At 53.1% G+C, this 16,084-nt stretch overlaps 1 protein-coding gene across 6 annotated transcripts; it reads right to left on the bottom strand.

Annotated features, from left to right (window-relative positions):
- Nucleotides 1-1,034: 1,034 nt before the first annotated feature.
- Nucleotides 1,035-7,918, bottom strand: NR1H2 (nuclear receptor subfamily 1 group H member 2). 6 transcript variants are annotated; one of them, XM_021094791.2, is made up of 10 exons: nt 7,793-7,918; nt 7,545-7,679; nt 6,940-7,118; nt 6,721-6,852; nt 6,128-6,418; nt 5,774-6,045; nt 5,402-5,581; nt 4,718-4,817; nt 1,878-2,086; nt 1,035-1,571 (listed from the first exon to the last, which is right to left on the bottom strand). In XM_021094791.2, the coding sequence occupies exons 3-10, from the start codon at nt 6,983-6,985 to the stop codon at nt 1,425-1,427; spliced, it is 1,377 nt and encodes a 458-aa protein (XP_020950450.1). In that variant the 5' UTR covers nt 6,986-7,118; nt 7,545-7,679; nt 7,793-7,918; the 3' UTR covers nt 1,035-1,424. The 6 variants fall into 6 exon arrangements, with proteins under 6 accessions (XP_020950450.1, XP_005664839.1, XP_020950451.1 ...); XM_005664782.4 differs by having other exon boundaries at nt 6,940-7,004; XM_021094792.2 differs by having other exon boundaries at nt 1,035-1,496; nt 6,940-7,004.
- Nucleotides 7,919-16,084: the final 8,166 nt, after the last annotated feature.

Raw genomic sequence — 16,084 nt, 5'->3', positions numbered from 1 at the left:
TTATGGCTGAGTAGTATTCCATTGTGTGTGTATACAGCTTCATCCATTCATCTGTTGCTGGACGCATTGCTTCCATATCTTGGCAATTGTAAATAATGCTGCTATGAACATTGTGGTGCATATATCTTTTTGAATCAGTGTTGGTTTTGTTTTTTGGATACATACCCAGGAATAGAATTGCTGGGTCCTATGGTAGTTTTTAGTTTTTTGAGACATTGCCATACTATTTTCCAGAGTAGCAGCAAGGAGGGATTTTATCTTGTTCACTGATAATTTCCAGTGCCTAAAATTGTGTTTGGCACATAGTAAATGCTCCCTTCCTATTTGTCAAATGAATGACTTCTGTGTCCCCAGGATGGTCCGCACAGTGCCTGGCCCGCAAGCAGATTCGGCAAAGCTTGAATGAAAGCCCTGTCTTTTCATCCACTTACATTCTCCTTGTCCTTCAGAAGTGGGCTCCAAGAATTCCCTGGTGGCTCAGCAGGTTAAAGACCTGGCATTGTTGCTGTTGTGGTGCAGGTTTGACCCCTGGCCTGGAAATTTCCATACCCTGTGGGTGTGGCCAAGAAAAAAAAGGTGGGGGGCAGTTCCCATCGTGGTGCAGTGGCTAACGAATCCAACTAGGAACCATGAGGTTGCGGGTTCGATCCCTGGCCTTGGTCAGTGGGTTAACGATCCGGTGTTGCCGTGAGCTGTGGTGCAGGTCGCAGATGCGGCTTGGATCTGGCGTTGCTGTGGCTCCGGCATAGGCCGGGGGGCTACAGCTCGGATTAGACCTCTAGCTAACCTGGGAACCTCCATATGCCGTGGGAAGCGGCCCTAGAAAAGGCAAAAAGACAAAAAAAAGGGGGGGGGGGGAGACGTGGACTCCAACCACCAGATGACCCTGAGGTTGTTGGGGGCCTCTCCTGGGCCCCTATAACACCTAGTCTTATCACCCTGAACCCCCCCCAGACCGACCCCAGGCCTAGCGGTTCAGTGTCCACGAAGGCTCTGGCAGCCCAACCCCTTCTCAGATTCACTCAGACTCGGGCCATGTTTCTATTCATATTTTATTTTCCTGTTTTTGTTTTTTTAGTTTTTATTAAATAAAAGGAGCAGAGGGAAGGGGACCTGTGGGCTCTCGTGCTGTGGGGGAGCCACAGGCCCTCCCCTCCTGCCATTCAAGGTGCATCGCGTGGTAGGCTTGAGGTGTAAGCTGGGCAGGAGGGCAGCAGGAGCGCTGGGAGAGGTCAGAGGTGGCGATCGATGACCTATCTGCCCCTCTCAGGAAGACTCGGTGGGTAGGAAGGGAGGCTCCTGGACCCTGACTGGGGCTCATCCTGAGCGCTGCTTCAGCCACAAGGCGGACCCCAGGCCCAGGCCGCCCTTTCCCACCCTGGTGTCCATTCACTGGAGGGTGGGGGGGCGGGGTGGGCAGCCCCTCATTCGTGGACGTCCCAGATCTCGGACAGCAAAGGCGGCAGCTTCTTGTCCTGCAGCCGCAGGGCGAAGACCTGCTCGGAGTGCACGGAGCTGAGCGTGCGCAGGCTTACGAGCTTCATCAGCATTCGCGGGAAACGCAGCTGGTCCTAGGGTGGCGAGGGAGGTGGGCGGGGAAAGGAGGGAGGTGGGCGGGGAAAGGAGGGAGGTGGGCGGGGAAAGGAGGGAGGTGGGCGGGGAAAGGAGGGAGGTGGGCGGGGGCCGGCCCGCCGAGACCAGGCCAAACCAGGAGAGACGGCGTGGGGCGTGGGGAGCGGCTGGGCCGCGCATGAGACCCCTAGTCCCTGCGCGGGGCCTGGACCTGGCTCCCTGGTGAGGGCCAGGGGCCCGAGGGCGGGCTCTGCTGACAATGCGGCCCGGGCTGGGAGGGGCCGCGCCCTGGAAGCCGCCCGTACCTGCGGCCTCTTGATGCGGGTGTAGGAAAGCAGCGCGTCCACATAGGGCTGCTGCAGAGCCTCCACCCGGCTGGGCTCCTGCACGTTGGGCCGGTCGGCCGAGAAGATGTTGATGGCGATGAGCAGGGCGTACTCGGCGTCGTCCAGGCCCAGGCGCCGCATGGCCCGCGAGAACTCGAAGATGGGGTTGATGAACTCCACCTGCAGGCCTGCGGGAGGCGGGGCCCGATGACGTCCCTGCCCCGCCCACCGGCGGGGAGCGGGGCGCCACAACAGGCGGGTGGGGGGGTGCAGCCATCGGGGGCCTAGCACACAGTAGGTGTGCCTGAATGAAGGCGCGAACGCGCAAGGCGAACATTAATCTAGTATCCTCCACCCGCCATCACCACCTGTGCTTCCACCCAGGCCTCCGGGTACTTCTCGGTTCAAGGAAGGATGTTTAATCCTAGGTCATGTTATGTCACCCTGTGGTGGCTTCCGCGGACGCAGTTCCAGGAGTGACTCATTCATTCGTCAAACTTTACAGAGCACTTACTGCACACTCGGCCCCTCGGGGGTAGAGACGGTTATGAGACAAAAACCCCATGGAACTCCCATTTGGGGGTTGATGGAACAGATACTAAATATGTGAGTAAACTATGCATCCTAAATCAGCTGTAATAGAAGAAACATAAAAATCTTAAAAAAAAAAAAAAGAGTTCCCATTGTGTCCCAGCAGAAACAAATCTGACTAGGAACCATGAGGTTCAATCCCTGGCCTTGCTCAGTGGGTTAAGGATCCAGCGTTGCCATAAGCTGTGGTGTAGGTCGCAGATGTGGCTCAGATCTGGTGTTGCTGAGGCTGTGGTGTAGGCCTAGCCTGGGAACGAACCTCCATATGATGCGGGTGCAGCCCTAAAAAAAAAAGCAAAACAAAGAAACAAAAAACCCAAACTATCCAACCTGTGAGATGGCGATGAGCTCTATGGATGGAGGTGATGCCGCAAAGGGTAATGGGACTGATGAGAATGATGTGACATCTTACACAGACGTCAGGGTAGGGTCGCACTGCAGAAAGGCCTCCCTGGCTGCAGGGTGTTCAATTCAAAGAGGGGAGTCACCAGGATGCATGAGTGTTCTGGGCAGGGTACCACCAGCGTCTGCTCTGCCCGGGACTAGGCTTCCTGGGCTATGAGACAGTATTAAAGCTGCGACGCTCCCAGGTGCACTGCGGCGAACTGGTCGCCCTAGTTCTGGACAGAGGGACCAGCAAGTACAAAAGCCCTGAGGTGGGAGCGTGCTTGGTAGGTTCAAATAAGAGGGAGGCCAGTGTAGCTGGAGGAGGAGATCAGGGGAGACGAGGGTGGGAGGGCACGGGGTCGGACCTTGCAGGGCCTGTGGGCCAGGCGAGGGCTTCGGGTTTTCTCCCAGTGAAACCAGAGCCATAGAAGGGACGTGAGCTAAATTGGTTGTTAACAGGATTCTTCGGAGCCTAGGCTGGGATGAAGGGAGGAGGAGCCCAGAGAGAACCAACTAAGCTTGGACATCGGCAATGGCAGCAGATGGGGTGGGGGCAGTGGCAGTAATCCAGCCGCCCCTCCAGCCCCACCTCCCTGTGCTCCAGCTGCCTGAGCTTACTTATGGTTCCTTAAAACCGCTCAGTTCTTCCCCACCCCAGGACCTTTGCACATGCTGACTGCCCTGCCAGAAACACTCCCCCTCGCCCAGTGCTCCCCTCGCCAAGCTTATGCTCAAAGAGTCCCTGGGACTGTCTTGGGCGTTAGGAGACCAGGGGTTAGAGGAAGGAAGGTGGGGTATGGGCAGATGTCCAGAAGTATAGAGAGAGGCCCCAGGGAGAGATGATGGGAGAGAAAAGAAATTACTAGAAAGCCCAGAGACCCAGGGAGCGAGGCTTTTGCACAGGCATTCCCTGGTGACTAATGCTGCTCCCCACCTCCCTTCTCCTAGGCGGCATTTCTCACTCCTCTGGCCTCAGTTCAACTACACTTGCTCCGTAAGCCCCTTTCCTTAAGCTATACCCCCAAGGAAGGGACTGCAGCTGCCCTGTATGGTTGGGGAGGTTGGACATTTCATGATGGGCTGAGATCCAGCCTCCCTCATCTGAGACCAGGTTTGGGGAGGAGAGAGAGTGTCCCTTTTTTCTTCTCTCCCTTCCTTCCTCCCTTCCTTCCTCTTACACCCCTCTGGGCTGCACCCATGGCATGCACAAGTTCCCCGGTCAGGGATCCAACCTGCACCACAGCAGTGACCTGAGGCACAGCAGTGACAATGCCAGACCCTTAACCCACTGAGCCACCAGGGAACTCTCAAAGTGTCTTTTCCTTTTTTCTTTTTCTGCCTTTTTAGGGCCTCACCTGCGGCATATGGAGGTTCCCAGGCTAGGGATCAAATGGGAGCTATAGCTGCCGGCCTACGCCACAGCCACAGCAATGCCAGATCCGAGCCTCATCTGCGACCTACACCACAGCTCACGGCAATGCCAGATCCTTAATCCACTGATCGCGGCTAGGGATCGAACCCGCAACCTCATGGATCCTAGTCGGATCTGTTTCCACTGCACCACAATGGGAACTCCCGGAGTGTCTTTTCTTAATTCCTACGGAGATGCCCTGTGTGAGAGCCAGCAGAGACCCCTCTGTCACCTCCTGCCCTACGTCCCACTGTCCTCAATAAATGTGCTCTTGTTTTACCAGGGGGCGGGCTCAACCCTCAGCCCACTTGGGATGTGAAGAAGCGGAGGCGGCTCAGACGGAAATGAGAGGGTCCGAGGCCTCTGGGCCAGCAGGGACCCAGCATGGGCACTGCCCAGCCCCCACCGCCCAGCCTGCCCTTGGCCTCACCCGCGCGGTGGAAGTCATCCTTGCTGTAGGTGAAGTCTTTCAGGAAAGTGATGCACTCTGTCTCGTGGTTGTAGCGTCTGGCCGTCTCCAGCAGCATGATCTGAGGCAGGCGGGGAGAGGGGTCAGCAGGGAGAGGGGTCAGCAGGGGCTTAAGGAGCCCCTATGAGCCCTGAGCCACTGTCCCCCTCCCCCGGCCTGAGTGAGACGCCCACTTGCTGGGATCAGCCCTCCCGGCTCTGGCCCCCATTCTCCCAGCCACACGGCCTGCAGGCAGCATGGGGGACCCTCTGAGCTCTCTCCCTCCTCCAGGGTCGGCACCCCCAGCCTCTTCCGCTCAGGACACTCTCCTGAGTGGGTGTGAGGCCTGCGGCAGAGCTCGCTTGTCTGTTTTGTTCACTGCCACACGCCCAGCACTAGGGACAGGGCCAGGTGTACACACTAGGTACTCAATGCTTACTCCAATTCTCAATTATCCTCAGAGCCTCAGGCCCTGTTTCCTTTCTCTCCATGCCTCGTGGGAGGCTCTGATGACTTGCTTAGGTCTCCTGTAGAATGTCATCCCCACAAGGACAAGGACTGGAGTCTTGCTTGTCCCTCTGCTCCCAGCATCTTCCTGGGGCTTATTGCTGGGTTCCGAGGGCAGGATGGAAAGGCCTTGCTGAGGCCGGGAGGGCTGGCCATTACCTCAATGGTGGATGCCTTCAGGAGGGCGATCTGGTCCTCACGACCCAGCTGCAGGAAGCCAGGCACCTGCTTGGCGAAGTCCACGATCTCCTGAACTGAGATGATGGCCAGCTCCGTGAAGTGGGCGAAACGCTGCTGGCGAGCATCTCGGGACTGGGGGTCTGCGCCCAGGGGCCAGGGCTGGGGATATGGGGCGCCAGGTTACTCTCAGGACTTTTCCCAGGGGCCCAACGCTATGGGCCCCTCGAGACAAAGCCGAAACTCCCTAGGAGCCCCTCCTCTCAAAGCCCCTGCCCTCTGGAGCCACATCCTCCCCTGGGGCCTTGACCCCTCGGGGCCCATCACCCCTCGAGGCTGGGGAAGGGGCAGTACCGTGACTTTGGGCTGGTCCGAGAAGGAGCGTTTATTGCACTGCAGCTGGGCCGCCACCAACTGCTGGATCATCAGTTCCTGCGCAGCTGTTAACTGGATGCCCTCGCCTTCCCCAGAGCCCTGGCCACCCCCGTCGGATCCTCCAGGGGAGGCCCCCGGCCCAGAAGCCGAGCCGCTGCTGACTCCGGGCGCTGTGGGTGATGACTGCTGCTGCTGCTGCTGCTGCTGCTTCCGAATCTTCTTCTTCCGTATCTGCTCTTTGGAGAGGACGCCTGGTGGGGAGACACGGGCTTCAACAGAAGCCCCAGGGCTGGGCAGGGGCCAGGCTGGCACCGCTTCCTTCCTGGCACTCACACTGCTCCCTCATCCCAGCCTCCTTGCACTTTCTCAGCCGGCACTGCTGGCACTTGCGCCGCATGAAGGCATCCATCTGGCAGGTTCCACCGCCCCGGCAGGCATAGCGCCCGGCCCCGCCTCGGATCACACTTCGCCGGAAGAAGCCCTTGCAGCCTTCACAGCTGAGCACGTTGTAGTGGAAGCCGGAGGCCGTGTCCCCGCACACTTGGCACAGCTCGTCGCCCAGCATCTTTGGAGCCGGGCCCTTCTTTCGCTTCCGCTCCGGCTCCTCTGCTGGGTCTAGGATGACTGGCATGAGTGGACAGAAGCCATGAGAGACAAATCCACAAAGATAAACGGTGGCCAGAAGGGAAACATCCACGAAAGATCGGAGGCAAAGAACCAGAGTGAAGAGGGTGACCCAGAGAGATGACGATGAGAGAGAAAGATGTGTATGTCAGTGAACCTCAGTGGACCAAAATAAGAGGTGGCAAGGATGCCTGGGAGAGGAACTAGCGCTGCCCGGCCCCGCTTCTGCTCTTTCTCCCTTCCTAGATCCCACCTCAAACCTCCATACCAACCCCAGTCCGTGTGCCTGGGCGCCATCTCACCCACAACGGAGGCTGAGCCGGCCCCGTCAGTGCTCGGGACATCAGGGTCCGCCCCTCCGGGCAATGGCTCAGGGCCATCCTCCTTTCCATCGGATGAAGACGACAGAGTGCTGGGCTGAAGGGGACCATTTCCTGGGAGATGGAGGCACAGTGGGTTTCTCCTGACAATAGTCTGATGGGGCGGGGGGGCAGTGGCTGGGTGGGGGGAGAGTCACTCACCACCAGGCAAGGGGGTGTCCAGGGAACTCGTGGTGGGGGTGGACATGGTGGGGTCACGGAGCAGCCTGCAGAATACAGGGGGCCTGAGAGCCTTGTGGGGCCAGAGAGGGTCAGGTTACGCCAGCCACAGGTCTCAATGGGGCACCTCCCTCTTCATCTCTTCCAGACTCTTCACCCTACTGTGTACAAACCCCACTCCCAGCCCCTGACAGCCTTCGGACCCTCCCACCCAGTTCTAACAGGCCACGCCCCCTTATGCTCCAGGACAGCCCTCAGCAGGGCCAAGCCCCGCCCTCCCCTAGACCCCAACCACTCCTAGATCCCGCCCACCCGCTTTTTCCAGAAACGTCCCGTCCCTTCGTCCCTGCAGTTTCAAGTGCTCTACCCTCACTTCCTCTCTCCCATCCAGTTTCACCCCACCTACTTTTACTCAGACTTCACTCCACCTCCACCGAGGAAGCGCCCTCATCTCTCATTCTGATCCCACCTCCTCCCATTATGCTCCGCCCACACCTCCTAGGTCTCCCCATCCCTTCCAGGCCCCGCCCCACCCCCTCCCATCACATCCTGCCTCCACCCCTTCCCGTGATGCTCCGCCCCCATACCTCTCTCCAGGTCCCGCCCCTCTCCGAACACCAGTGGGGGGCGGGGCTCATGGCTGCGCGCGAGGGTCTCGTGGGCGGCTTCTTGTGGGGGTCTCCTACTTTTGTTGCCCTGGAAACAGCCGGCGGCGGCGCGAGCTAAGGAAGGGAAGGGGTGGAAGGAGAGGAGGGGGCTGAGCCAAGCAGCGCGGGGAACGCCGGGAAGCCCCAGGCCCAGGGCTCCTCCCGCGTCTCCCCACACTCGGGTGCACCTGCTTTCGTCCCCTTGTTCTGCTTCTCTTCTGCCGCCTCCGTATCTGCTGGCACGGCGCCGCGACTAGGGTCCCCTCAAAAGTAACTTCGCCACTTCTTCCGGCAACCCCACCACGCGTCACTTCCGGAAGTGGGCGTGGAGTCAGGATGACGGAATTCCGGTCCGTCTAGGGGTAGCCTAAGCGGCTGTCTCTTACGGATGGCGGCTGCCGCCCGGAAGTTCGCGTTACCGGGTAGCTCCACGGAAGGCCGGAAGAAGAGTTCCGGTTCCATTCAATCCAAAGTGGGGCGGGAGGGCGGCGTGGCTAGTCCCAAACCTCCCTGCCCCGCCCAGTGTTGCTTTAAACTCTGCCCTGTGCCTCCCTGGGCTCGCGGGATTTACCGGCGTCGTCTCCCCGGCTACAGCTTTTTTCCCCCCATGGCTCTTCTAAAGCGTATTTGTTCTTTTTTGGTTGTTATAATTTTTTCAGATTTTGGAACTGAGCTGCTTGTTGGTTTTAAATAAGTTAATTACATACCTAGACGCAGAAAAAAAATGTATTTTAAAAATAATTCGGGAGTTCCTGCTGCCCGCCAGTGGGTTAAGAATCCGACTCCAGTGGCTCGGGTCACTGCGGAGGTGCGGGTTCCATTTGGCAGGCACATTGGGTTAAAGGATCTGGCTGTTGCTGGGCTTGAATTCAGTCCCTGGCCGGGGAACTTCCATTTGCTCCAAGTGGGGCCATAAAATAAATAATTTGGTGATAGGAAGAATTAAAAAAAAAAAAAAAGAAAGAAAGCTCCCTTGTGACTCAGGGGGTTAAAGATCCGGTGTTGACTCTGCAGCGGCCCGGGTTGCTGCTGTGGTACGGGTTCAATTCCCTGGCCCAGGAACTTCCACCTGCCACAGCGTGACCAAAAAAGAAAAGCAAAAAGAAAACTCAATACTTGGACAGGTAGAAGATGAGAGTTGTTCCAAAGTCTTTTCAATTACAATTAGATCTATATCGAGCATATAAGCATTTTTTAAAAAATGGGAGTATTTCGTTCCTGGGTTTCTGCACCAAAAAATAAACAATAAAAAATTTTAAAATGGGAATATATACTCTATGGTCTCTTTTGACTTGTTTTGTCCATTCCAGCGTGGCCTTCAAGCTGTGGGATTTTCCACCCGAGGTTGTTTACCAATAAAGCAGAGTGACTAACACGGCATTGGGAGATGACTGAACTCCCGTGTACTTAGGAGTGGAGTTTCTGAGTTCTACAGTAACTCTGTGTTTACTTTTTTTTTAACATGTACAGATGTAAAACAAATTTTAATTGGCCCCAAGCAAATGATAGAATGGCACAATACTATTTACAATTCACCAGAATTCTCCATCCTTAGCATGAAGCTTATGATAAACACAGAAATTGCCTATAAAATGGAAAAAGAATTTTTTTCAAACATAAAGCAACCCCCTAGGGGCATTTCAGGATTTTGTTCAGTTACATGTTTGTTTGTTTTTGTTTTGTTTTGTTTTTTGGCTTTTCTGGGGCCACTCCGTGGCATATGGAGGTTCCCAGGCTAGGGGTCAAATTGGAGCTGTAGCCGCTGCCGGCCTACACAAGAGCAACGAGGGATCCGAGCTGTGGCTGCAACCTACACCACAGCTCAGGGCAACACCGGATCCTTAACCCACTGAGCAAGGGCAGGGGCTGAACCCACAACCTCATGGTTCCTAGTCGGATTCGTTAACCACTGCACCACAATGGGAACTTCTCATTCAGTTACATGTTAAAATCCTCCAAGTGCTGCCATGGTGAACCTTAAAAAAAATGTGACTCGATTTCTAATTAATGTAAATTAATGTCTTTGATTTAATACGCCATGCGATTATTTAAGTTTTATGTGTAGCTTTTGTCGTGTGTGTGTGTTGTGTTGTGTCGTGTCCTGTGTGTGTTTTATTTAACTCTTTTGAGGAGCTGCCAGACCACGTGCATCTCTTTACATCCCCGGCAACGCTATCCCAAGATTTCAGTTTCTTTGCTACCTTACCACTGCTTGGTATTTTCTGTCTTTTTTTATTATGGTCCTTTTAGTGGGTGTGAATAGATATTTCATCATGGTTTTAATTTGTACTTTCCTGATGGCTCTTCCCCTGACACCCCCCCACACACACACACACACTCTGCATGTGGAAGTTCCCGGGCCAGGGATCGAACACTTGTCACAGCACCAACACAAACTGAAATGGAAACACCCAGCATAAACCGGGACGGGGACTTGAACCCGGGGTCACTCACCTGGTGTCTGGACGCACCTGATACTGAGGCGCAGGTTCTGTTTGTGTCTCAGTGCAGAAGGAATTTAGCGAAAGATAAGTGGTAGGCAAGAAATGGATTTATTAAGATAGGACGCTTGTGAGAGATACAGGTGGGCAGGTGAGGAGGCTCATGTTTATAATCCAATGAGGGTGGGAGGGGGAAAAGACCGCCCTCTTCCTGATTCTTCCAGTAGACGTCATGCTGACATCACTAGCTCCTCCTTCATCTCGGGTAGGAGAGACTTTGACCTGTGAGGTCAAACCAGGACTGTCGTGGCGCTTACTCAGATCAGCGGGAGAGTGGTAACATAGGTTGAAATATGTTGAATCATTGCAGGTTTCTGTAACAATGAGGGGCTCCTACTTTGGGAGGTCACCTTTCCCTTAAATTCCTGTCTTAAGGATCACTATCTTGCCCAACTTGAAGACAATACTCCTTTAATCTCTCATTCAATGACCTGAGGCATATCTCGTGCTTCGATTTATGGTTTTATAGTTAAGCAAGGCTGCTTTGTGCCATGATGTTCTGATGACTTTCTTGAGCAATTATTAACTTACAGTGGTCTCCCAAATTTCCCTAGGTTTCCCTCTCTAGCCATGGTCGCCTACTGGGGCTTCTACAACTCCCTGTGTAGCTAACTATCCTCTATCCTTATCAGAACTACCGCAGTGACAAGCTGGATACTTAACCTGCTGAACACACAATTCCTCTGTTTTTATTTCAAATCATTTCTCGTGTTTAACTCTGCCTTTACTATTCTGAAGTGAAATCAGAGATAAGATCGATGAACTAAGGGGAGTGTCTGTCATGGCTCAGCGGTTTAGGAACCTGACTAGCATCCATGAGGATGTGGGTTCCATCCCTGGCCTTGCTCAGTGGGTTAAGGATCCAGTGTTGCCAGGCGCTGTGGTGTAGGTCGCAGACACGGCTCGGATCTCGTGTTGCTGTGGTTGTGGTGTAGGCCGGCAGTTGCAGCTCCAATTCGACCCCTAGCCTGGGAACTTCCCATACGCTGCGGGTGCAGTCCTAAAAAGGAAAGAAGAAAAAGGTAAAAAAAAGAACTCAACCAATTCCCCAACAACTAGAAAATTGTTCATTTCACTTCGCCAAATGTCATGTGAATGAGGAATACATGGAAATCATGAAACCCTGCAAGACCTTGGGAGGCTTTGCTCCCCAGTACAAAGCTTTCTGTGCCCCTCTTTTCTAGTTAGTAGGAAATAGCCCCTATTCTGCCGCCTAGACCTTCCAGAATACCAAAGAGCAGATTCAAAGGATTGCTAATCTGGGAATTAAGAGAATGCAGAGACAAAGCGAGCACAATCAAGAAATCAAATTAAAGCAGGATCCTGGTGCCTCCTCCAGGGATCTACATAACACTGCCTCTGAGCTCTTCTGCAGAAACCAAGGCCCCCACCCAGGTGGACGATGGGAACTTCAGGCTGAGCCGGATTCCTGAAGCCATCCTGTTATCTCACCACCAGCCAATCAGAAGAAAGTCACACCACCCTGCAGCCCTCACCCCAAATTTTGCCTGTAAAAGCTTCTCCCTTGGGGAGTGCAGGCTTTTTTTTTTTTTTTTTTTCCTTTTCAGTTCACTTTTCTCTGCTCCAAACTCTGCCCTTTTATTTGGTAACAGCTAATTTGTAACAAAGCAATAGTTCCATCAACAAAGGTGGAGGAGAGAAACAACATGGCAGCCAAATCTTACTTTGAAATATAGAATTACCGTGAATTTGCAAGTTACAGTCTAGTCTGACACAGGAGCACTCTATCACCAACTGAGGTGCCTCTGGCAGCTTTGCCGTGGGTGATGCAATTTTCCCCAGATTATGACCAAGTCTTAATAATTAAGTTCTCAATAAGACAAGGCAGGAATATGTTTGTCATGTTTGAAAACAGGCAAGGAGGCCACAGTGGCTGGAGCTGGGTGGGGTGGTGTGGGTGGAGATGCGAGATAGGATCACAGAGGGAACTATGGGCCCAATCGCGAGCCCTTGTGGGCTGGTCAATCACACACACACACAAAAATGGTCCCCTGTGCTGGGTGACACAAACGGACTACATTTCCCAACTGCCATTGCAGTGGGATACATCACGTGAGTTTGTTTTAGCCAGTGGAACTCCAGGAAAAGCTATAAGTACTGCGAGCCCAAACAAAGCCTGGAGGCGGATTCCAAGGTGTCTTGAGCCTCAACAACTGAATTCAAGCCACCCCACACACCCGTACTGTGGTTTGCCCCCACCGAGAAATGAGCAAAATAACCTGTTACCAAAAAACCTGTCTTACAAGATCACTACCTGAGTTAATAAAATAATTCATTGAAAAATCTACTAATCCTTTATCCAGTAGAATCCCAAAGCCTCCTGTGGGATTGTGCTGGGTGAGAAAGATGTCAGGCTTGAGGCTTAACTAGGGGCCTCCTGGTTTGCATTTCAGGCAGTGGGAAACAGGGGCAAAAGCAGACTCACACGTGGTCCAGGATTTCAGGTCAAGAAACCAGAGAGGTAAAGTTTAAAAATTAAGTAAAACTAGAGTTCCTGTCGTGGCTCAGTGGTTAACGAATCCGACTAGGAACCATGAGGTAGCTGGTTCGATCCCTGCCCTTGCTCAGTGGGTTAAGGATCCGGCGTTGCCGTGAGCTGTGGTGTAGGTTGCAGATGTGGCTCGGATCCCTCATTGCTGTAGCTGTGGCATAGGCTGGGGGCTCCAGCTCCAATTAGACCCCTAGCCTGGGAACCTCCATATGCCGCGGGAGCGGCCCAAGAAATGGCAAAAAGACAAAAAAAAAAAAAAAAAAAAAAAGTAAAACTAGGGCATTTTGCTATACAGCAGAAATCAACAGAACACTGTAACTCTAATAATTTTTTTAAATAAAAGATAAAAATTAAATAAATAAACAAACATATATTTTAAAGAGCGGAATTCCTTGGTGGCACAGGATCCTACATTATTTCTGCTGTAGTTCAGGTCACTGCTGTGGCATGGGTTCAATCCCTGGCCAGGGGACTTCTGCATGCTGCTGGCGTGCTGCCCCCTCCCCCCCAGAGTTGCTGCCTGGGGAAGGTGCTTAATAAGTATTTGCTGCATTGCACTAAATTAAGTTGAATTAAGAGACTGATTCATAATTACAAGAAAGCTCATCAAATATCATTGTCAATGTAAAAACATTTTATGTAGAGTCAACCCTTTTTTATTGTGTGTATACTAATTTTTTAAAAAGACTCTCAGGAAATTTATGTGGAAAAAACAAGTGAAACTATGATCGGAATTCACGTAAAGTAGACTGTTCACAAAATGTTTTCCCCGTGCCAAATAGGGAATAATCACAAGCTGTTCTTTTTTTTTTTTAGGGCCAACCCTTGGCATATGGAGGTTCCCAGGCTAGGCGTCGAATCGGAGCTGTAGTGGCTGTCCTACACCACAGCCACAGCAACGCCAGATCAGAGCCTTGTCTGCGACCTACACCACAGCTCATGGCAACGCCAGATCCTTAACCCACTGAGGGAGGCCAGAGATAGAACTTGCATCCTCATGGATACTAGTCAGATTCGTTTCCGCTGTGCCACGAGGGAACTCCAGGCTTGACATTGCTATTAGTTGGGGGTATAATTCATTGAGTTTGAATCAATCAACAGGGACTCCAAAAAAAGAATACGAAAACAAAAACAAAAACAGATATAGGGCGTGGGGAAAGAGGGTGTCTTGGCTGGGAAAATAGGCCCACACCGCCCCCATGTGCCCATCTTTGGACTTGCAGGCAAGACCTTTCAGAAATCATTTAGAGCGTAAAAATTGGGACCAGGAGATGCGGAGTCCAAGTGGGGGGACTGTGAGGTGTCACGACTGAGTACTCCAGCTGCTGAGGCAGAGGAGGGGGGGAAATGGTGAGAGTTACTGTAGAGAAACTGGCCTCCGTCTCCTGTGTCAGAGAAATCCGTCAGAGCAACTAGTGCTCAGAGTGGGCTGTTAAAAGTATCTATTCGTTCCTATTGTGGGTCACAGCAGGTAACGAACCCGACTAGTATCCAGGAGAACGCGGGTTCAATCCCTGGCCTCGATCAGTGGGTTAAGGATCTGGCGTTGCTGCGAGCTGTGGAGTAGGTGGCAGACGCGCCTCGGATCCAGCGTTTCTGTGGCTGTGGTGTAGGCCTGCAGCTGTCACTCCAATTTGACGCCTAGCCTGGGCACTTCCTTATGCCACGGGTGTGGACGTAAAAAGCAAAAACAAAATTGAAAGAAAGAAATCACCTTCTCACCTTCTCTCTCAAAACCTCCAGCAGCCCTCCCCCTCTTCATTCTTCTTTTCCTGAAAAAAATAAGTAAAAATAGGAGTGATCAGAAAGAAACCACCCTAGGCTTGACGCAGAGACAAATACCTTTGCAGAAGTGCACTGCCGCCCCGCCCCCACCCCCGCCCGAGACCAAGTTTGGGACTTGGTCAGAGGCCAACCCCTCCGCTAAGACCCTGAATCCTATCTCCGAGCACCCAGAGCCACCCCTCTTGCAGCGTTGCCTTCTCTGTCTCGCTTCATTATTTGTGCAGGGCTTTAGCTCTGCTTCCTTTAGGATTCCCCTTCACTGGATGCCTGCGCTTTTTCAAGGTACTGCTGAGATGCTTCCTGAAACTTGGGGTCCCAGGCTCACCTCTTTGCCTGGGGGATCCTTCCTCTTTGTAACTTTATCCTTGCCGATTCCCTTCCTTCCTTAGCATCCACCTGAGGGATTTCCGGCTACAACATCCTAAGTTCAAGAGCTGGGGCCCCAACCATCTCAAACACAGATCTTCGTTGGGAGTTCCCGTCCTGGCTCAGTGAAAACAAATTGAATCTTACTAGTATCCATGAAGATGTGGGTTCCATCCCTGGCCTCACTTAGTGAGTCAGAGATCCGTCGTTGTGGTGAGCTGTGGTGCCCTGAGACAGGGCTCAGATCCTGAGTTGCTGTGGCTGTGGTGTAGGCCAGCAGCTGCAGCTCCAGTAGTCCCCTAGCCTGGGAACCTCCATTAGGGTACAGCCCTAAAAAGTCACACACACACACACACACACACACACACACAAAATGCAGGTTCTCAGGCTCTCTCTCAGGCCTTTGGAATCAGAATCTCTGAGGGTGGTGCCCAGGAATCCAGGGCTTTTTTTTTTTTTTTTTTTTTTGTCATTTGTGGCTGCACCTGCAGCATGTGGAGGTTCCCAGGCTAGGGGTCGAATGGGAGCTACAGCTGCTGGCCTACACTACAGCCACAGCAAAGCCAGATCTGAGCCACATCTGGACTTAAAACTTAACTCACTGAGTGAGGCCAGGGATCGAACCCTCATCTTCATGGATGCTAGTGGGGTTCGTTAACCACTGAGCCATGATGGAAACTCCCCCCCCAACCTTTTTTTTTTTTTTTTTAGGGCACCTTTGCACTGGATTTTCGGATGCAACTTAATATCTGAGAAGCGCACTCAGGGGAAAGAGGGGCAGGCTGAGCGACTAGAGAAATGGTATTATTTTTACGCTTTTTCATAAATCGTAGTGGGGCGTTTCAGTATTTTCCAAATAAAACAATAAGAGTCCAGGCTCCTGACACTCTGGCTGTCCCCACTTAGTACCGGAAGGAACACGTCTATTCTGACCCCTCTCCCTCCCCGCAGACCCTTCACAGACACCCCGCCCATCCCTTTGTTTGCGCAGGAAAACCCTTGTGGTTAATGAGTCTCAGAAAAATGAAGTGAAAGTTACAAGTAAAATCGACCGAAGCTAAGGGAGGGGGGCACAGCAGACCCTCCGTCACCGCCACCGAAACTGGGAGTGAGGTGTGCCAGGGTCACAGGGTAGAACTTCTGGCGACCCTACAAAAATACTCCGCACATTCCCGCAAAATTGCCACCGGGTGACCCCCTCCCCCCACCGCCCCCACTGCCCCCCGCATCACCCACTGAGCGACTTCTTGTTCTGGTCACCACCCGGAGGCGGAGTCTCAGGGGAAAGAAAACAGCCTCAGAACCTCCGGGTCCAC

Source organism: Sus scrofa, chromosome 6, assembly GCF_054392235.1.
Source record: "Sus scrofa isolate SSC_HxYL_T2T_F1_AM1 chromosome 6, Sscrofa_HxYL_maternal_Yorkshire_Landrace_v2.0, whole genome shotgun sequence".
Taxonomy (NCBI): Eukaryota; Metazoa; Chordata; class Mammalia; order Artiodactyla; family Suidae; genus Sus; species Sus scrofa.
This window is presented reverse-complemented; position numbering and strand designations above follow the sequence as displayed.